Source organism: Drosophila erecta, unplaced genomic scaffold (assembly GCF_003286155.1).
Source record: "Drosophila erecta strain 14021-0224.00,06,07 unplaced genomic scaffold, DereRS2 tig00000021-arrow-pilon, whole genome shotgun sequence".
In the NCBI taxonomy this organism is placed as follows: domain Eukaryota; kingdom Metazoa; phylum Arthropoda; class Insecta; order Diptera; family Drosophilidae; genus Drosophila; species Drosophila erecta.
In genome coordinates, this window is record NW_020825198.1 from 14,123,492 (window position 1) to 14,144,589 (window position 21,098).

Sequence of the window (21,098 nt, forward strand, 5' to 3'; positions counted from 1 at the left end):
ACTTATCCTCTTCTAGTAGCGGCATACCCCTATAAGAAGTGGCTCCAAGACTCTAAAAGTATAACCTCAAGCAATACCGCCCAACCAGGCCAAAACCACGCAGATCAGCGGTCGAAAAGATCTATGTCGGTTATATAAAAAAACGTTTCTTTTTATTTTTCTTTTGTTTTTTTTGCTGTTTTCTTTATGTATATGTAAATACCAAGGACAATATCATTTGTTTTTCACTTTGTTGTTTGCAATTAATAATATAATATTAAATCAGCGCTTTTTGTGTTCATTTTCATTTCAATTTATGTATACCATTATCTTTTGCTATGCTAATGCCTTAAATTGGTTTGTATTAATTTTGATAAATACAATTATTTTATTAATGTTTCAATAAATTTTTGAATTATTCTTTAAATGTTTAACTTTATATTTGTTCATTTATAATTGTTCTTTACAATATACACAACTGAAATACTTTTATTGGAATTGTTTATCATTAAACACTAAGCACTAGTTTAGCTCGATCTTTTGCGTTTATGCCTGGTGTTTTCTTTCCTAATTATCATCTTGATTGGGATCAGAGAACTGAATAGAATGTAGGTACGGTTTTTTAGGGTTTTCCAGGGGATTTTGTCTCGCAAGCAAAGCAAATTGGCTCTAAAAAGCAATGGAACGAATATCTAGGCATATAGAACTTGTACACTATATATAAATATATGTTCTTTGGGCATGAGAATTTTCCTATGTTCGATTTAGTTTGCTTTGTTTTGCTTTGTGGTTCAGTGGTTCTTACGGTGCTTCGTTCTGCGTCCTTTTCAATAGCTTTCTCGATTCAAGGATGTATGATAAAAAATATAAAAGTGAGCATTGAATGTTTCCTTCTCTCTCTCTATATATATGTAGTATATCTAGGTATAGTACAAGTTCGTGTTGAATTGTATGTGTTTATAGTGTCTATATAGCAGATACAGATATATAACCATTTCTTGTTATGTACTAGGTGGCACAGTTTGTTTTTGTTGTAGTTGGTTGTTGGTTGTAGGTTGTTTTTGTGGTCTGGTCTGAATTCATTAAAGATTTTTGGGGACTTGATATATAGTTAGTTGGGGCTCATAATAAGGATCAACTGAAAAGCGAGACCTGGAAATCATAAGAGTTCTTTTGTTATCCGGTAATATACACAATCATACATTTTATATGTGATATATCGATATATCTACAAGTTGGATTATCTCTGGTTAAAAGTCTAGCTCAATCTTAATCGTACAACAAGTTTGCTTCGGCTGAGGCTTTGCTATTCGGTAGTTTAGCTATCCATATTGACTATAACTAACTGCTATTGCTATTTACGATACGATATTTACGTGGTACATGGTTGTGGATCTATATGGTATGATACATATACGGTTCTATATGGTATTTATAAGCTTTCATTTCTTTCCGTGTGATGCGGTTTCTGTTGGTTTTGGTTGAATGAGTTTAAATGCCGTTTACCCTTTCATTAGCATAGCATATAGATAGCCTTGTTGCTGTTTGTAATCATAGTTATATATAGTTCTATACATATTAATTCACATAAATGGTTTACTTCATCCGTGTGTGTTTGCATGTGGGGGGGTATTGAAGTTGAAATTGAAATGGTTTTCTTCATTTTGCTTAAAATTGCTTCTCATTGTCGTTTACAATTTAGATATAGTTTAGCATACGTTTTATATACGGTATATGTTTATATGTTGCTTGTATGCATGTATACGTTATATTAAATAGATATTTATCTGGTAGTTCTCAAAGTTTAAGATAAGCCTTCTCATCAAAATGTATCGCAATATACAAAGGCGTAAGTGCGTCCACAAGGCAATCCCCTTGATATTTTTTTCTTCACGCATGAACGTTGCAAAATGATTTCTTTTTGTATCTATAAATTTTTGAAAAGTTAACTTTTTTCTTTTTTTTCTCGATTTTCTTCATTTGTTTTTGTGGTAAATTCACTAACAATAAGTAACAGCATAAGCTTCTTTGCTTGAATTTGGTTTTTAATTTTTAATTTTAGCTAAAAAATTTACATAACTGATATTCAGTAAAGCGTTTAATTACATAATAGTCAACAAAAAGTACAAGTACAATACCTCATATAACGAATTCAATTTCAATTTTAATAATTTTGTATATGTATTCAATTTCCACACAGACACATACATAAAGAGAGTTAATAAGAGAGTTAAGCAGAGAATTAGTTTTTCATTTGGAGATTTAAGATGATTAAAACAAGCCCGGCATAGGATCCATGCCCTATATGTACATATCATTAGACACAAAGTTAACTTTCTTGGGGGACTTAGGGCGAACAAATTGCTCTTGTGACATGCAAAAGTTTCATTTCATAATCCAAACACTATTCCACACACAACAAACGAAATCAACAAATTTGCCGAAACGATTGACTGAACGAACGACTGACTGATTGATTGAGTGAGTGAATGACAGATATAGGTAGATCGTTTAATCGAAAGTGAAGGATAGAGAGCGAAAAATACGTTGGTTTTTTGTTTTCTTTTTGATCTATAAAAAGGATTTTTTCTTTGCTAATATTTTACACAATACGTATGAAGTTATAGTAAGCACTTGCTGGTTGTTCGTCGTGCCCGTTTAAAGTTGTTATATAATTTAATTTACTTGCTCGTGATCGCGCCCTGTCGGCTCGGCTCTTCCTGCTTCAACATCGTTTAACTTTTACTTAATGCCAATCAACCTCAAATTTTAAGCGTTAATTTCTTCTTGTCTCTACAGCGTAAATGTTATTTTTGCATTTTTTTTAGTGGCAGAGCAGACGTAGATGTCCTTCTGCCCTAGCAGTATCATAATTCGTTTACCATTTTTCTGGGTTGGAGTTGCGTTTTGGGATCGGTTTGTTTTGGGGTGCGAGGATCCTTCCCTAGTTAGTTGGTGAGGAGAATACAATTTTGCAGCGGATTTTCCTGGTGTCGGTCTTTTGCTCCTTAAAACATTTAACAAACATTCAAAAATTGTGCAGTGTGCAGTTTAAGTTGTACTAATAACAGGGATATGCCTTGCGGTGTTGTCAGATTGATCGAAATAATCGATTTAATCGTAGAACTGTAAAGGTTGTCGATAATTAATTTTCTCGAAATATGATAGAACTTCAGTCGACGAAAATGGCGATTAACCTAACAACACTGCGGGTATATAATTTGATATCTTGGTTAAAATTTAGAATAGATGCGCTTTTTGGGCTAAGTGTTTCTGAGTGGGTGCTGGTGTAAGTGTTGTTGTGTGAGTGTTTTTGTGGCCATAGCTACTGCTTGCTTCATTTTATATATATTCATAGCTTTTTACATTTTGGTGATTTAATTTTAAGATTATTTTTTAATTTTTACAAATTATCTTTTGCTTAGGTGGGCTTCATTTTTGTTTGTTGTTGATCTTTTGCGTTTGTTCAATTAGCTGCTGTAAATGTAAAAATGTAAATACAATCAATTTGGCAATATGCATGCGTGTGTATGTGTGTGTGCCGTGCATGCGTGTATTCGTGTGTCTTAGTGTGTGTTTGAATCTAACAAAAGCGACATTCGTTACTAGTTTGCTGGTTATTTTTACATTTTACAGTGCCTGTGCCTTAAATCTTGTTTCATCATTTTTTCTCTGCATCGACTTTTTCTTTGCTTACTGTTTAGGGGATTTTTAGATATTTAACTTGTTCATTTTTAACATTTTAAGCTCTTGATTTTCTTAGTGTATGCCTTATTCGGTTGTGGTTGCTTTTCTTGGGGGCTTTTGTGGGTTTATCATCAAATAACATTGCTCTTACAGTAATTTGTGAACCTAAACTTGTCTTGTCACTAGTTCAAACAAGTAATGACTAACGGTCTAAGCTACGTTGCTCGCTTGATAATCAATAGTATAATAATAATAATCATACAATAATATGTTTTACAGTTTACACAGATTTACACATTTTTCGACTAGCGCGTGGTTCGTGGTTCAATAGAGGGTCTTAGGATCAGGATGCCTAAGGTCTGGATAGGTCTTCTCTCTGGTTATTCTAGTTGAGGATCGGAGTGGTTCTTGGTTTCAATAGATATAAAGACAGTTTTGGGGGAGCCATATACTACACTATGGATATAGAACGGAAAGCCAAGTTGGACAGAGATGCTCATATTTTTCATTATTTTATTTTCAACATTTTTCTTTAACCTTGGCAGTGTTAAAATTTTGCATTTGATATTCCAGAAACTGTTTTAATATTACAAAAAAAAAATTGATAGGAAAAAATATTTGTTTTTACGGGTCTAAGCCTTATAGACTTAACTTTCTTAAATCATATGTATATTTTTTTTGGTCAGAGCATCTCTTCAGCTACAACAAATTAACACATTACTAGAAGGGCCTAGTCAAGCGATACATGGTGATCCATATAACTCAATAGTAATCGGATGTAGCCAGGGAATTTTGGGGTAAATTTCGTATATTCTGTCAAGCGCGTTGTGTTCAGTGTAGAAAGAGGCGTGCATGAGGGGCGGGGGTCTTCGGTTGTTTGAACAAAGGTAGCACAATTAAACTGTTTACTGATCGAATTGCTGTAGCAGTTTTGAAAGAATGTATCCAAAAAATTGTTATTGTTGCTCCAATTGCTAGAATTGCATTCGGTTTCTCCTTACTGGTAAACGGAATTATTATGAGATTTGTAGTTGTTGCTGCTGCTGTAGCGTTGGTGTTGCTGCTGTGATCCGGATGAATATTGATGATGATGTTGTTGGTGGGGGTGATGTTGGTGTTGTTGTTGGTGTGGATGTTGGTGTTGGTGTTGGTGTTGCTCGTGGTGATCACGGTGGTGATGGTGGTGTTGTTCGTGTTCGTGTTGGTACTCCCGCTCGCGTTGTTCGCGTTGTTCGCGAAAATGTTGCTGCCTATCGCGATGGTGTTGCTGCTGCTGTTCGCGTTGCAGTTGCTGCTGCTGTTCGCGTTGCAGTTGCTGCTGGCGCGTGGGCGTTTGCTGCTGGTGCTCGCGTGTGGGCGTGGCATGCTGCTGATGCTGCTCCCTTGTGGGAGTTGCCTCACGCGACGCCTTCGTTGGTGTGTTGGTGGTGTTTCCCGGTTGCTGTTGTTGTTTGCTGGCAGCTGTTGCTGCTCCCGTTCCCGTTGTTGGTGTTGCTTGTGTGTTGCTGTTGTTCGTGTTGGGTGTTTTTGTGTTCGAATGTTGCTGCTGCTGCTGCTGCTGCTGCTGGGGATGTGGATGCGTATGCTGATGAGGTTGATGATTGCTGAGCGCCGCACTGCTGCCATACTGGGTGTTGATGTTGTTGTGCATCTCATGGGGCAGTGGCGGCGGATTCTTGGCTTTCGTTAGCGGTATTGGTGTTGGCATTGGTTTTGGCGTCTCTGTTAAATCGATGCCCCATTCGTAAAGGAACTCGAGTTTTTGTCGTTCCAATGGGTCACTGGCCGGCAGGGCAAGCAAATGTTAGGCTTCTAAAAATATCAGCGCCGTCGGCTTCGGTTCCAAATTTGATTTTTTTGCTTCGACAACTAAGAAGGTTATTTCAGCCTTTTCACGATTAGCAAAGCATTCGGCTATTAGTCGCGCAACCTCCTGGCAAATCAAATAAAATCGTCATATTAATACCTCCAACGGGCAATGAGGGGCTAACATTTAATGTGGCTTACCTGATGATGTAGACCCTCCACTTTGGTTCCATCCACCTCCAGGATGAGTTGTCCGACTTCGAGGCCGCCCGCTTCAAATGCTGCACCATTTTCCTATTTGCCAAGCATTTGAGTCTCAAATGTGATTTTTTGACTTATTGCACACTTACATGGATATTGATTATCCTAGGGAGCGGGTGTTTTGTATTAGCACCACCTTCGATAGCAATACCTAAAATTGGTTTGGTTTTCTTAACTGTAATGTGTAAGTTGCCTCTATGATCAGGTACGACGTTTGGATTGTGTTCATGTGTTTGTTCAGTCGTTGAACCACCATTCTGCTCCGCTGACAGACGCTGCATGGACTGTAAAATAAATAGGCCAATTTCATGAAAATAAAACTTTAAGCTAGATATTCGAGATTTCAGTAGGTTTGCCCGGCTTGGTCAAAAATATTCCATTGGCCTTAAATCTAAGATTAGCTTACAGTTCAAATTGTGTATTGGTTTGATTAAAAGTAACTTGGTTCAAGCTGATAAGGTAGATTCTGTGATTTGGTAAAGGCAAGCAATTTAACAATTGGTTGATTCAAGGAATTTGTATATATTGTTTTGGGTTCTTGTACTTATTTACGTGTGGTTCAAACAATAGGAAACGGTTCAAGCTATGAAAAGGTAGGCCAATTCAAATTTACATAGTATATTGCTAGTTAAAAATATTCAATGGTACAGTTGCTGTTTATTTTGGAGTTAGGTAAAGAGAATTAGAGAGATAGAAAGTAGAAACTTTTGTGTGATTTGTTTGGAATGAATCATGAAATGTTCTGGGGTGACCGAATCGTATAGAATTTAATAGAAAAACCGACGAAAGTCTTATGATAAGATATTAACTCTGTTAATTTCGAGCTGAAACCTATATTGGTTTCTCTTTTTGGCATTCAAGTGCTGTATTCAGTTATTATTATTTGTAGATATCTGATTTAATTTAGTGTGCTTGCACTATTTTCGAGTAGCACTCACCTGATGCCTTCGTACACCTTTATCGCCCAGCAATGTGCCGCCTTCTTCCTTCATATCGAAACTTCTTGAGAGTTTTGTGGCCAACTCCTATTCATTTAATTTAGTTTCGGTTTCGGTTACGGTTTTCAAATATGTGGCCACAATGTATTTTGGCAATGAATTGGTTTGTATTTTTTGGGTTTTGCATAGTGAGCAAACATTTGATTGATTTTTGGTCGTACAATAAGTTGAATGTAAAATGAAAATAGTAGAGATAATTGCATAAGAATTCGTTGTAGTTGCTTGTAGTAGAGATTAAAAAACGTTGTAGATTTCTTGGTAGACTGTATTGCTTGCGTGTGTGATATGGTTAGAATATATATTTTAAGTTCTTGATTGTAGACGCTTTAGAAAGTGTTTGCTGTTTGCTTGGGTACGCGCTCACTTTCAAACATACAGATAGAAATTTAATTGAATAAAGTATGACATTTGACTATACGGTGGGTTAAATTGAGTGGTGGGGTTGTTTTCGGGTCGGTGGATGGGTGGTTTCGGTGGGACAGCATATGCCAAAGCGTGCTTCAGAAAGAGATAGAGATAGAGATGGTGACAGTCAGAGATTGTGGATATCGATTGGCATCCGAAGTGAACTGAGCTGAACTGAACTAAACTGAGCTGAACTGAGCTGAGCCAAGCTGACTTGCTTTGAATTGCAGAGCTTTCATCTATTTTTCCTCTTTGCTTTGCATTTTTTGGTTACCTCTAACCATATTGGATTATCCGTCGATGTAAGCTTGATTGCTCGATTGGCTTGCCAGTGGTTTTTCAGTTTTGTCACTGCGGAGTGCAGTGTATCTTTAATCGGAAAACGAAGGCGCAAGATAGTAAGAATACTAAAAACACTTGAATGAATCAATCCGGAATCAAATAAAATAATTTGATTAATTTTCAAGCTAGCCATACAAAGGTGGCAATCGTAGACGACTTCAGATATTTTTGTGCCGAAAGCACCTTGATAATCAACACTTAAGTCGTACCATTCGTAGCAGTCGATGAAAGTGATTTGGACAATGAAGACTAATCGGCTTTCCACCTAAATTGAATCTTGATCAAAGCTGAGGTCAAAGTGCAATTATGAGTATGCGAGTGCTGTGTGCGTTTCTGTGGAATTTGTCTGTGTGGCTGGGTTGTGTTGGTCATTGAGTTGGTGCAATTTAAGGCTTTGCAACTATACAGTAAATATACAATCTATTTATAAAAGCTAATGTTTAGATTTGGCAACTAAGACACTTAGATTTCGGTAGCTAGACTAAGTCGGACTAGTTGGGGCCAAATGTAGCGCTAACTAAAACTTGAACTTCAACTTACGAGTATATTACAGGACTAAGAGCTGCCAACTACAACTAGGATTTTGGTGCGTGTGTGTGGTGTTATTCTGTGTGTGTGTGTGTGGGGGGAGCAGCAGCTAAAATAAAGGCCAACATAAATCGGGATTTACACTAATTACAGGGCAAATGAAAAGAAATGGTAAGAACACTACAAATCGATGTGTGAGTGGTGAATTATTGGTGAATCATGGCTGGCGGTGAACCAAGACCAATTTATTTGATGCTGAACGGATATTGATATTTGCGTGTGTTTAGAAATCGGGGTGACTCATGCGTAAATGTGCAAATGTATTTTTCAAGCTTTTCTCTTTTTTTTTTTTTGGTTTTCTATTTAGTTTTCACTTTTGTTCGTTTTTTGTCTTGAAGGCTTGACCTTTTGCTTTTAAATGCATTGTTGGATTTTTAGTCTTGTGTCTTGTTTAGCTTTTGTTTTAAGATACTTACATTGACAATTACTTTACAAAAAGAGACTAAGGAAATCTATATGAAAAGTTTTCGAGTGCGCCACGAAAAATAAAATAAAACGATACACAATGGAAAATAATGTTGTTTAACTTGTGGGTCAAGCAAAATTTGATTTGGAATGAGAGCACAAAACTAAATTACACTTCCTACGAATACAACACAAAATGCTGGATATGCAACCGAATTCAATAAAAACAATCTTTTAATTTTGTTTATTTTTATGGCACTTGCAGTGGCTTTCGTTGCAATGCACATTCAAAAACGGTTAAGTTAATTAAGTTATTTAATAGAGAGAGACAGAGTTACAGAGAGATAGAGAGAGATAGAGAGCGAGTGAGAGAGTGATAGCAACAATACTAAGTAGTTCAGGCTAAATTGAATGCAACGAGATGCAAATTGAAAGGTCTGTTCCAAAAGAAAAACAAAATGCAGACTGTGAGAACATTTCGCAGACAAAAATGAATCCACTCAACTTGCGAACACAATTTCTATTTTGTGGTTGCTGGTGTCGTTTTATTATTAGGTATTTGGTTTGTTTTCGTTTGTTAACGTTTAACGAAAAATACATTGGCACTTACTAGAGGTCGTCCCCAATACCATGATTTGACACGTTGTGTTAAACCACCCAAATGTGAACGCAGTCCATCTAAGTAGCCGCCCTGAAATGCACACAAATGAACAAACAAGAACAATTTCGGGAAGTACGGGACAAGAGGTCACGGAAGTCTCACGAACTCAAAAACGATCTGAATTCAATGGATCTCTGATGGTGGTATAACAAAAGTTGTGAGGGCGCCGGGTGAAATGAGAAACTCGAGTGAAAATCAGGGGGGAAAAATCAGTGTGCTTGGTTTTAAAGAGATAAAGAAATAGGAGGATTTGTGGGTCTTTTTTGTGGGGTTCCTAGGTTATAGTTTGTTTAAAGCTAGTCAAGCTACTTTGAAGTTTGTTACTGGATAAGAAGTAGAAGAATACGGGAGGTTATATGTTACTTTTTGAACTGTTACTGAACCATAACTACTTAGATTTACTATTGGAATCGAATACCTAGTGTCTTAACCATGATATGGGTTTGATTATGTTTTTAAATCAGATTATTTTTACAATTGCTACTGCAGTTATAGGTAATATTACATTGTTATATATATTTCTATAGCAGCTAGTTTACTCATACAAATGTAATGTTTTTAAATATAAATACTAAAGAACTTTCTACATTTTCTCGATAGCTCTGTGCAACCAATGCTGCTTGGCATCATGTTGATAAGCCAGCTGGGCTACATATGTTGCTGGCCGGGCTGAAAGTGGCGTATACTTTTAAAGCATACTTTTCGGCTTCAACTGGAATTTCCTTTGCACAAGTGAGCAATCGCGGATTAGTCTATGCCTACGCCTACTAAAACGCGTTCAATTGCTAATTAGCTTTGGTTATATCAAAACTTTGTGAGGTAATCTTCTCAAAAGCTCCGTTGCATGGGGCTGCAATACGCCCACGTTCACGTTCCCACCTCTTGCATTTGGAAAATTATGCACACGAATCACCAGCGGCGAAATTAGTTAGAGAATGGCTTAAAACAGAGTAGCGGGCTAAATATTTACAAGAGGTTTTGTTGCATTTTGGTTACGCTTGCTTCCTTATTGGTTTTCCTTTGTTAAGTATGTACGTATGTATGTATATTTATTTGGTGTCTATATATGTGTATGTGTTGTGTGTGTTTGGCATTTGGTTGTGTGTGTGTGTGTGTGTGTGTGTGTGTGTGTGTGCGTGTGAGTGTCGAAAAGATAGTTTCGGAAAGTGCTTAAAGTGTAACAAACGGCGAATGCAGCAAAACATCGAGCTTACCTGTTCCTGTTCGCCATTAATGCGATTTGCAGTCCATTGCGCATACGCAGCGTGTAACGGTGGCGAAAAAAGAAGATGGAAAGCCAAAAAAAGGAAAATTAATTATCGCCGCTTAGCTGCTAATGAGCTTCATCTCTTTTCAATGCCAAATGCAAACGCCACTCTGGCCATCAACTGCTGCCCAGAGTTAGTCGGCAGAAATGACAAATTTTCCGTTTACGTCATGTTCGAGCAAAACAAAAAAAACCAAATTGGTAAACATAGAGAAACACAAAAAATATCAGTGGCCGAAGGAAACCGAAAACGCAGCACAGCTGCAGTGCATGGCAGCTGCAGTATCCCACAGATACACGTTATTTATTTGTCACTCTAGTTTGAGCATTGCGTAAATCGCGCTCTTACACTCGCACTTACAGCATGTACTCGTACATAAATCTTGGCGATATAATTGCAGTACAATTTTTAGTCATAAATATTGACAATCTTTGTTTATCAAATCGGCTGCCATTGTTTCTGTCGTCGCTGTGGGTAATTTTTTACATTACTAGGCCATAAAAAGTAACTGGGAAAACGTTCAGTGGCAAAACGTCAAAGAAAGCAAAACTTAACGCAACAATAAAACCCCAAGACGGAAAATATGCATATGCCAAGCCAACTCAAAAATGCTCTAGCAAAGTCAAACGCTTGCAGTAATAAGTGTCTGAATTTAAGTTTTGTTGAGTTGTATAAGTAAATAAATTATTAAAGGAACCATATCTTAACATATAGGTATATAATGTAATATAAATTCACTTATTTTTGGTTTAAAGTTATGTTATTCGTGAAATAGTAGCACTTCAAGTTAGTAAAATATTTATTGGAATTGTCAATAAGCAATTCTATAAATCTGAGCGTTAATTAAATTAGTTTTGCAGCCATTGATTGTTAATTGCCTTTACCTTTTTAATACCGTTTTATAATTAACATATTTATTCTAATAGCGAAATTAGTGTTTTTGATTCAGAGGTACAGCCAGCCACTGCTACAGAACTTTGTTACACAAGTTTAGGCTTCTCGTTTGACTTCAGATGATAGTTAGCTGCAGAAGCTCAACTATTTTTAGCTGTTCACAAGGCCTCTTCAAGTTTTGGTCAAACCATGTACGATCTGCCCACGACTCTGCCAAAATAGAGTAACTCTGCTGCTGCTGCGGCTGGCTGGGCATCGTCAACTTGGTTGGCTTTTGGCAGCAATCGCAGCAGAAACAACAGCAGCAACATGAGCAACTACAACCGGGCAGCAGCAGCAGCAGCAGCAGCAGAAACTATGGACTCCGCCGCAGCTCTACCTTCAGAGAAGTCTGCAGTTTCAGTCGCGCGTCGTCGCTTCGAGCGTGAGGTTGAAATCCCAGTCATCAGAGGGAGGAATATACGTTAACACCGATTTGTGCGGCCAACAAGCATCAGCTAAAAGTGCGTATTACGAGGCTTAAATTGGACGAGAAACAAGTTGCCAGTGGAGTTGACAAATCTCGCGTTTCGTTACATTTCGCGCTCTGTTTGCTGCCCAATTTGTTGCATACATAATAATGGTAGCAGAAGTTTGGTCTGGCTCTTCTGTGGTTGGTTATATCATCACTGCCTTTTGGCAGGCGAAACTGTTTTATTGCTTTGAGTTTTGCATTCAATTAACTTCTATTTCTCACCTTTTTCGGCTGAGCCAATTTCCTTTGTTACTTTTTTTAATTGCCAGAATGAAGTTAAGACGCAGTCAGACAGCGGTTTCGCCTGATTTGTTGTCTTTCTTTTTTGCAATTATGTTACCTTGCGGAAATGGGGGGATTCTAGGTGGTAAGACTGCGAAATAGTTGCTAAACATTTCGACCCAGAAAAACCATCGCCTGTCAGCTGTAGGGAAAGCCAAAACGCTTGGCTAGAAACACTTCGCAAAAACACAGAACCAACGAACGAAAGGCTTTTAATGGCTTTTTAGACAGCCTTTCAGAGTCATTTGGGCCTAAGGGCACTGACAACTGACTCAAGTAATTGCCATTACAAAAAGCATAAATACGAATACCCCTTTTCCGAGGAGAAACCTAATGGAGATTGCTCCGGATGTTCACAAAGAGATCACGCTTCATGAGTTCATAAAAATTGGTTTCGGTTAACCAATCGATTCTAGCCAACTTTGACCCACTTCACATCACAGACGATCGTCAAATTCGGAGCCAGAGATTTGATAAATTATTCCAAGACATTCGGTCAGCTGTCAGTTTCTTTATAGGTCAATGAGCTAGCCCAAAATGTGAACACAATTATTCATATCCAGTGTCACAGCACAGAACTCAACTCTGATCTCAGGCCTGTCTGACTTCATCGTTGGCATAACAATAGTGTGAATTAGACAACAATTTAAATGTTCGCCTTTTGTTTAACTTATGAAAAAGTTAACAAAAAAGGTTCCGACTGAAAGAACGAGAAAAATTTCACCAGAACCAAAGGAACAACTCCAAGTTCAGCTTTTTTTTAAACCGGGAACCACAACTTTCACAGCAGAGAAAGAGAATTTTCCACACAATAATGGAAACTTTCAGTCAATTGCCAGATGTCAGCCCATTTAACTGTATTTTCCCTACGCACATCATTTTCGGGCAATTTTACTCCCAATTTGTTCAAATATATTTTTTTTTTTTGCCTCTTTTGGTAAGCTGCTCAGGGCAACCATTTCAAAATCAATCAAATTTATGACTTTGCAAACTTTGCAGCGAAGATTTGTTGTCGTATTTGATGATGTTTTTTTAGCCATAGCTATTGCTATGTAGTAGCTCATTTTTGTAACTCGAATCGAAAAGCTGGCAATCATCATTCATAGCACATGCCATTGACCTCGTTGTTCACTCGGAGTCTGGGGGATTTGGGGAACTGCGGGGCCTCCTCTTTGTCATTAGATACTCAGCGGAGGAGGGTGGGGGCGATCGGCGTTCAGCACTGGTTGGTCAACCAAATCGATGGAGTTTCCGAACGCAATTCAGTAGTAAAGCTGGATTTTAGTAATGCCGTTGCAAGGTCGAGCAAATTATGGTTTTTAAATTCAAATAATATTGGGGCTTGCAAAAACTGTCAACTGTCAAAAGATATGGAATGCAATAAAAGATAATGTCGCAAGGCTATGCTATTAGCCATTAACCAATATTGATTGTGTAACAGTGTATATTAATTTGTTTAATCATAAAAATCTTGTGAAATAAAACAATGTTTTCAGTTTTAATAACTGAATGTTAGTTTTCAAAACATAGCTTATACTAAGGCGAAATTCGATGTCTTTAGAACGTTTCCCTGGGCTAACGAACAGTTTTAAAGAGTATTTAAAGAGTAGCATAATTATGTAGCCACCGGGGAACCCAGTCAAGTATAATTAATAATGTCAAAAGATGACGGGCTGTCCGGATTGCTAAAACAACATAATGGATAGACGTAAAAGAGTTTGTCATAACAGTTAATCAAGATTCGAGACTTCGCACCTCCCTGCCCCTTTGCCACAATTAAGGTTCTCATTATGATGGGTAAGAGTGTTCTCTATTGACAGACATGTCTTCAAACTGACAGTTTACCGACTGGGCTCAATCTCATAATTATATTTGACACCCATTGAATTTGTAGACCGGATTTGGGTTTGTTTTTGTTTTTGTTTTCAGATTCTTCAGACTGGTTTTCGCTACGCATCCAAATGGTTTATTTACACTATAAACAACAACTTCTCCGTTACTTGCTTTTGGATCGAAAACTTGCAGCTACAACAATTTACTTTCCATTTACGTTTGCTCTTGACAAAGTTTTGTACCTTATTTAGTACATTTCTCTAATGACCCACTTCGAGCTTTTGGTCTTGGCCGTTGCTCTGGCCCGAACTCCCCATCTACCCATCTACCCATCTCCCCACCTCGATTTCTATCCCCGAGTCCGTCGATTCCCTGTAATTTCGAAAAAGTGAGTGTCCCATAAGCCAGACAAGCGACATCCAACAAAAAGTTGTTTGTCAGTTGTAGTTGAAATCAAACTGGTTACTCAGCTGCTGCCGTCTGGCCCTGGTCCGTCCTCCAGTCATCCAGTCATCCAGTCTTTCAGTCTTCCAGTACGACAGTACGCCAGTCCATTGGCCATCGTTCATCGTTCATCGGTCGGTCGGTCGGTCAAGCCGGCCCAAATGGTGTCAGCTGTGTAAACAGGGCTAAGCAAGCGGATCGCCAGCCGTTTAGCTACAGCTACTCATACAGCTACTCTCCGCTGCTACAGCCATCCAAATCAATTTCTTGCGAACTGCAATCCAAAATCCTGCCCTGAACTTGACTGTCTGCATGTGATACGGTTGAACGCCTTTTGCGGAAATTATTGCAATTTTCTTGTCTTGTCTTCTAGCCGAACACACATAGCACCGCACCACCGTACATTGGGGTTTTGGCGGTGGGTTTACTTTCACTTTTGCTGCACTTACTCAACAAGTTGTGGGTGCCCGGTGAAGTTTGCGCGCAGGGGAAACATTCATCAAAAGATTGAAGAGCTCGTCTTTTCGCTCTAACTCAAATAAGAAGTTAAGTGCATAAGTGAAGTTAGCTGCACATAAAAATAGTTTTTCATTACCCTGCACTTCTAGCTAGTTTCAACGAGTTTTAACTGCGTTGTCTTTGCAATTACATTCTTGAGTCTTTTGAAACTATTAAAGTTACTCCGCTTCGAATATAAGTTTAAAACCATTTTTACTAAGAAATATTATAACATTGAAATACTAATAAATATTAAAGGCTTGACTTAAAGCAATCAATTAAGACAACACGCTGATCTATAAGCTGCAGTAACGTAGAGCTGAGCTCTAAATTATTAGCTTTAATTCAATTTATCAGCATAATGTGTTAGTTAAATTGAATTTACTGGGGGACTGGAAAAGCCACGCAGTTCCTTTATTTATTTTCCCTGACTTTTTGCCAACGAGTGCAACGTCAAACCCTCAAACAAAGTCCACTCCACACTGATTGCAACTTTGCCAAAGACCAACAAATCATTTAAACAAAATCAAACATCAACAGGCGACGAGCGAACAACATGGAGACCTATTTGACGGAGATCAAACAGTTGCGCATACCACGCCCGAAATTTGAGCCCAACAGTTGCCATCAGCAGCACCATCATGCGGTGACAGCCGGCGGTGCCACGCCCATCCAGCCGCCCCCGCCCCTGCACCACCGTCAGTGGCGACACTTTGTGCGACCCTTTACGCCGCCACGCGATTACCATCTGCCCATGGTGGCCGAGGGCTCCTCCATGCACGACAAGATGTGAGAAGGACCCACACTCACTGGCTGGGCAAACATGCTGCATAACCCACATAATATACGATACCTACTTAGGATAGTGCTTAAGTCTAGCTGTTAGTTTAGTTAACGTACGATAGAAACAGATACAGATACAGTTGCAGATACAAAGAATTAAAGTATACAAAAATGGAGCTTTTTCATAAGGCGGGTTCTTAAATAAGAGTGCTGATCATGAAATGAAACTTCATGGCATGAGCAAATGAATTATTGAGAGTGTTACTTGGAACTATGTGGTTAATCAGTTGCTCTACTATTTATAAACTATAATATTTAATCCCCAGAAATATCAGATCCTACGACAAATTCGCGATCGACTCGCTTACTCACCGCATCTGGTTCGTATTCCGGTAAAAGGGTTTCGCTGCCCCGGCGAGTTCTGTGCTCATCACAGCCGTATTCCTAAGCCGGGATAAAAGAATTTACAAGATACATTTTTCAGCGGCTTATGTGCTTCTCTGCTCGACGGCCAATTCGGTTTGGCACTGGTCTAAATGCGACTTAACACTATTACAACACTCAATAGCCAATTGGACAACATTTAATAAGGAAGTACAACATAACCGGAAACAGAGACAAAAACGCAAACATCAACCACATTGAGCAGTTGGACAAACATGGAAAAAGATTCAAACGTATAAAAAACGACAAAGACGTTACATACAACGAGTGACAAAGATACAAAAAGTAGATAGACAGATAGACAGAGACATAAAACCACTAAAAATACAAAATAAGACAAAACATATACAACAGACAGACGAGAGCTGGAAATCTCAAAACTCGGCGATGTTACCAGCCGAATGTCAATTTTTTTTAATCAAAGCTTAGAAAAACTTAAAATACAGCATATTGGCAAGGTACAAATTTCGGTGCCAAAAAATATTTTTAGAAAATAAAGCGGAAACTTTCTCAGAAGACTCATCAAGTAATTTTCATCAAAGAGCCTAGATACGAATGTTTCGAAGTAGGTATCTTTGGAAGATCTACATTTTTAGAATAGAACAGCTTGCGAAACAGTGAAAGTAGACTTTAAGTGGTGGCTTGCTACCCTATACGCGCGACTCGCTTCGGTCCTGACCTGTTGCTGATTGTGTTTGGCCTGCTTGAATTTCAATAGACCTGGTCCCAACGGCTGGTGGTGATGACGACCGGATCCCACGCTGCCGCCGATTCCGCCCAGATGACGCAATGAGGCATGGTGGGGTGGATAGTGTTGTTGCTGCTGCTGTTGTTGTTGTGGAGGCGACAATGATGATGAGGACTGGTTGCTGGCTGTCTGATAATGTGATGCTGGCTGTGAGCGATGCAGTATGGGTCCCGCCGACATGGGCCGATGGGGCAACTGTAGTGCGGGTCTAGCGTACACATATACACAGGTCAGTTAACTGTTATGATGGGAAGTGGGTGGTTCGGGGTCAGTGTTGGGAAATCCCTATACATCAACATAACTTCTTTCCTAATAAAACTAAGTATATTACTTACAATTCGTTCGGAATTGACTTCACACAATGATAATTCTTAAATTGTTATAGCTCCGAATTATAATAAAAGCATTTTTAGTTCTATAAGCTCTTAGCAAAGTTCGAGTTCTTTACCTTTTTACCTGCACACTATGGTAATGTTGGATAAGCCTTTGTGAATCTTTGGAAACTACTACTACCCTATCCAACACTGTTCAGGAGGGGATTTTTGGGATATGGGATAACATGGATTAAGGGTAAGTGGCTAGGTACCGTTTATGTATATCCGTTACGGTCATGCCCAGGCCCGAGTCCGACGAAGGACTCCGTCCGGTGGCGGCTATTATTTCCAAATCGTCGGCTGTTACCTGTTGGCGAACGGAACGGAATGGTACGGAATGGAACGAAACGAACGATTTGGCTTGCATACGATTTGCGAGTGAGACAGTGACAGCTGAAAGGTTTGACAGTGAGTGAGAGTGAGAGTGAGAGGGGCTCTAATCTAGACTTCCGTAGAATTCTACCGAGCATAGACAGAGAGATGAAGAGAGAGCGAGAGAGAGATAGCGTCTAAGGTAGAGCGACAAAGATAGAGTGATTGGGAGTGCATTCGTACTTCGATCGGTAGATATGTAAATTGATTTGTATTTTATATTGGTGCTGATTCATGGTGACTGTTGTGGTTCTTGGTTATCCATTTTAAGTGCATTTTTAACGTGGGGTTACATGAGATCAATTTGATTTATACAATAATTTTATTACTTAATTAGTGTACTAAATCTAAAGATTACTATTAGGCTGAGCCTTGTCATACCCCATTATCAAAGCAGCTAAGTTTTTTGTATTCCGTATGTACAACCACAGTTTGGCTCATTTGGAGTCAACTGCACTTTGGAAAATAATTAAATTGCGTTGAATTTCCATGAAGAAATGTTTATGACCGATTTGTTTTCATTTTTGCTTAAATTACATAATTTTACAAACGGTCCTCTTCTTATTGCTATAAAATATGTAGAAACTTCGCCACTACAATGTAGAGTAAGATTGTATGTATGTGGGTATTGTTTGGAAAAATTGACATTCGATTTGATTGTTTTTGTTTTGAAATGCAATTTTACTTGCAAAGGGCCGAATCAGATGTAAGCGAGTTTCTGAAAGCTTTCTCAAAAATAAATAAAAGAAAATTACATGCAAAAATTTGGGAAATGAAAGAAGCAATAACTGGTTTAGAGTTGGGTGGCTATAGAAAGTATCAAGTGTATCTCGTTCAACAATTAAACTACAAGTTTTGTTTTGATTTTCTTTTGTCGAGTGTTATTTGTATTTTTCTACAGTTGGAACAAATAAGTTAAAGTAAAAGTTACAAACATACAGTGACAACAATTATCAACGACAACAACAAGAAGAGAAAGATATACTAAACAATAAACACTTTGTGTAAGATATAGTATAGGTAGTAGAGTAGATATATAGACGAATAGTAGACAGTTGACCGGTTGAACAGCAGTCAAAGTATAGTTAGAGTTTATTTGGCTGAACATGCTCAGTGTGTATTTGTGGGATATAGAAGTGTCTCCCTCTTAACTAAGTATATATTGTGTCTGTGTCGTAGAATAAATCTTCTAAAAAGCTTACCGGCAAATCACGGGCGGGGTCTCCCTTACGCTGTAAAAGATTATAAAGTTTACATAGGGGTTAACTGGGCATAGCGATGATTGGGCTTACCCTATGCCTATCCACGCTATAAGGATCGCGTTCTCTGCGATAGACGAGCTCATCGTATCGCGTGCGATCCTCGGGGAAAACTAATTCCCGTATTTCCGTCACTAGCGTGTGCTGCAATGGGAAATTTATTGATGTAAATATATTAGTTTCCCTAGCTTAAATGCTCTTTTTCTTAGACTATAAAAACTCACCTTTTCGTACGTATCTAACATCTCTAACAAGACGGCAACAAAGGCATCTATGGTCATTGCTTTCGCACTATATTCCGCAATATAGTAGGAAAGGCTTGCAAAGTGATGACGGGGCAGCAGGGAGCGCGCCTTCTCCTCCACCATGGTCGCAATTTGACCTTTTCGGCGTGCTCTGTAAGGCCAAAGGTCGATCTTGTAGAATGGAAAAGAGATTTCAGCTGTGTCGAGACCCACCGTGTGCCCGTTGGACTGTACGCGTCCCAGGGCTCCATCTCGATGGAGGTGCAGGAGTGGGGCACCTTGCCCACGTCCCGTATCACCAGCGACATGCGCTTGTGGTACTTCAACTGACCCACCGCCTCGTCGTGCGTCACATCGAGAAAGGACTGCCCATTGACCTCGAGGATCTCGTCGCCAATCATCAGTCCGGATCGATCCGCCACGCTGTCCTTATCCACGCCGGTGACAAAGATCCCCAGGCCGTACTCCACGCCGCCACGGATCATCAGTCCGAGAGACTGGCCCGGCTCTATCAGCAGCTCCACACGACGTATTCTAATGGGTATAGGGTGTTAGGATGTTAACTAAGATGTTAAGCTAGAGGCGACATTCTTTTGGAGTAGGGGGCATTTTCAAAGGCATACCCTATAATCCTCAGAACGACCTTTTTCAATTATTTAGTTTACCGGACTCTAAAGTTTTTAACATTTTCTTTAACAAGTAAAATAAGAGTTGCTCTTATCTCAAGATAAGATACTGAATCCAAAATACTATGAATATTTCGAGGAAGTTACAGAATGTTATTTCAAGCTTAAGTTATTGGATCTTCAGTATAGTATAGTAGTATGAAGGTGATATTTCCACCTCTGTTGGGTGGCTTAAGTTATAGAATATTATTCCAAGCTTAAGTTATTGGATCTTCAGTATAGTATAGTAGTGAAGGTGATATTTCCACCTCTGTTGGGTGGCTAGGCATTTTTTGAAGAGGGCTTGTTCGATATTTATGACTATGTATCCTATGTACTCACCGATCCCTTCGCTCGCTGCGCCTGCCCCCGTACTCCATGGGCGGGGAGGCGGGTCGTCCGTGGCGGTCCATCCAGGAGCAGGTCTGGCGGAAGGGCAGACCCGCCCCGGAGGCCGCCGCCGCCGCTGCTGCCGCTGCCGCCTGGTTCTGTGGGTGCAGGGGGGGAGCCATCGACGCGTACATGGGGTCGCGGGAGGGCGGACCGAATCCGTGGAGCGGGGCGGTCGAGTTCAGAGTGGGCGGCGCTCGCACCGTCATACTGATTTGACGTGACGATTTCAGTATCTGCACACATCTCTGCGTTAAGAAAAAATGTGGCAATAGAAGAGACACAAAAAAGAGAGGACAGATGCGAGCAGAAAGTAACGAACCAACAAGAGAAGAGAGAGTGGGAAAATGGAGCAAAATACTAAATGAAAATTAACAAAATTATATGCAAATTCGCCAATTGCTTGGACAAAAAACGTGTACGTAACGTGATGCCAGAATTTTCCGATATTCCGATATTATTAATTAACTTTTTTACTGTGGGCGTGTTCGTCACTCGAAATACCACCCCAAAATTCGCCTGACTTTCATTTGTCGGCGCGCTTTTGCGGTCTGATTTTGTTGTCTGTTCTCAGTGAAGCTTGCCACAATTTGCTGTCATTATTTTAATTGTTTCCGACCAAAAAACTAATGTGAGAATGTGCAAAAGTTGTGTTGGTCCATGGAGAAAGGGGCTATGTGCGGGTGCTTTGTGCAAATTGGTCTGTGAATCCTCACAGGTGTTGCCTGCTTTTAGGGGCTTGCAGGTTCGGTTGAAGTCCTAATTTTTCGACTTGCGGTGGGCTTTTCACCCAACTGCACTTATTTTTAATAAATGAATAAGGATTATATCAGAATTAAGTGCAGCATCATAGGCATTTGTGGTTGAATTCTTTGACATCCAGCAAGGATGTAAATATGTTGTGATATGCTTTTCAGCTCAGTTTTCTAGTTAAAAGGATGTGTGGCAACTTA

The 21,098-nt window shown here is 39.2% G+C and overlaps 2 protein-coding genes across 6 annotated transcripts in view; one reads left to right on the forward strand and one right to left on the reverse strand.

Annotated features, from left to right (window-relative positions):
- Window positions 1–132: 132 nt before the first annotated feature.
- LOC6545554 (whirlin) overlaps window positions 133–21,098 on the reverse strand; it is a 36,255-nt gene continuing 15,289 nt past the window's right edge. Inside the window, exons 5-18 of one of the 5 annotated variants that reach the window (XM_026978021.1) lie at window positions 20,098–20,393; window positions 19,304–19,624; window positions 19,070–19,241; window positions 18,879–18,989; window positions 18,789–18,818; window positions 17,427–17,521; window positions 16,772–17,048; window positions 16,021–16,092; window positions 10,347–10,352; window positions 9,082–9,162; window positions 6,672–6,758; window positions 5,823–6,017; window positions 5,674–5,766; window positions 5,171–5,599 (exon numbers count right to left, since the gene is read on the reverse strand). In XM_026978021.1, the coding sequence (XP_026833822.1) occupies window positions 5,471–5,599; window positions 5,674–5,766; window positions 5,823–6,017; window positions 6,672–6,758; window positions 9,082–9,162; window positions 10,347–10,352; window positions 16,021–16,092; window positions 16,772–17,048; window positions 17,427–17,521; window positions 18,789–18,818; window positions 18,879–18,989; window positions 19,070–19,241; window positions 19,304–19,624; window positions 20,098–20,393 (1,965 nt within the window). In that variant the 3' untranslated portion in view covers window positions 5,171–5,470. Of the gene's footprint in view, window positions 5,600–5,673; window positions 5,767–5,822; window positions 6,018–6,671; window positions 6,759–9,081; window positions 9,163–10,346; window positions 10,353–16,020; window positions 16,093–16,771; window positions 17,049–17,426; window positions 17,522–18,788; window positions 18,819–18,878; window positions 18,990–19,069; window positions 19,242–19,303; window positions 19,625–20,097; window positions 20,394–21,098 lie in introns of all 5 variants that reach the window. The other 4 variants (XM_026978022.1, XM_026978023.1, XM_026978025.1 and 1 more) reach the window with 4 other exon arrangements.
- Window positions 11,606–15,824, forward strand: LOC6545615. Its single transcript, XM_015158464.2, has 2 exons — window positions 11,606–11,797; window positions 15,406–15,824. The coding sequence occupies exon 2, from the start codon at window positions 15,422–15,424 to the stop codon at window positions 15,656–15,658; it is 237 nt and encodes a 78-aa protein (XP_015013950.1). The 5' UTR covers window positions 11,606–11,797; window positions 15,406–15,421; the 3' UTR covers window positions 15,659–15,824.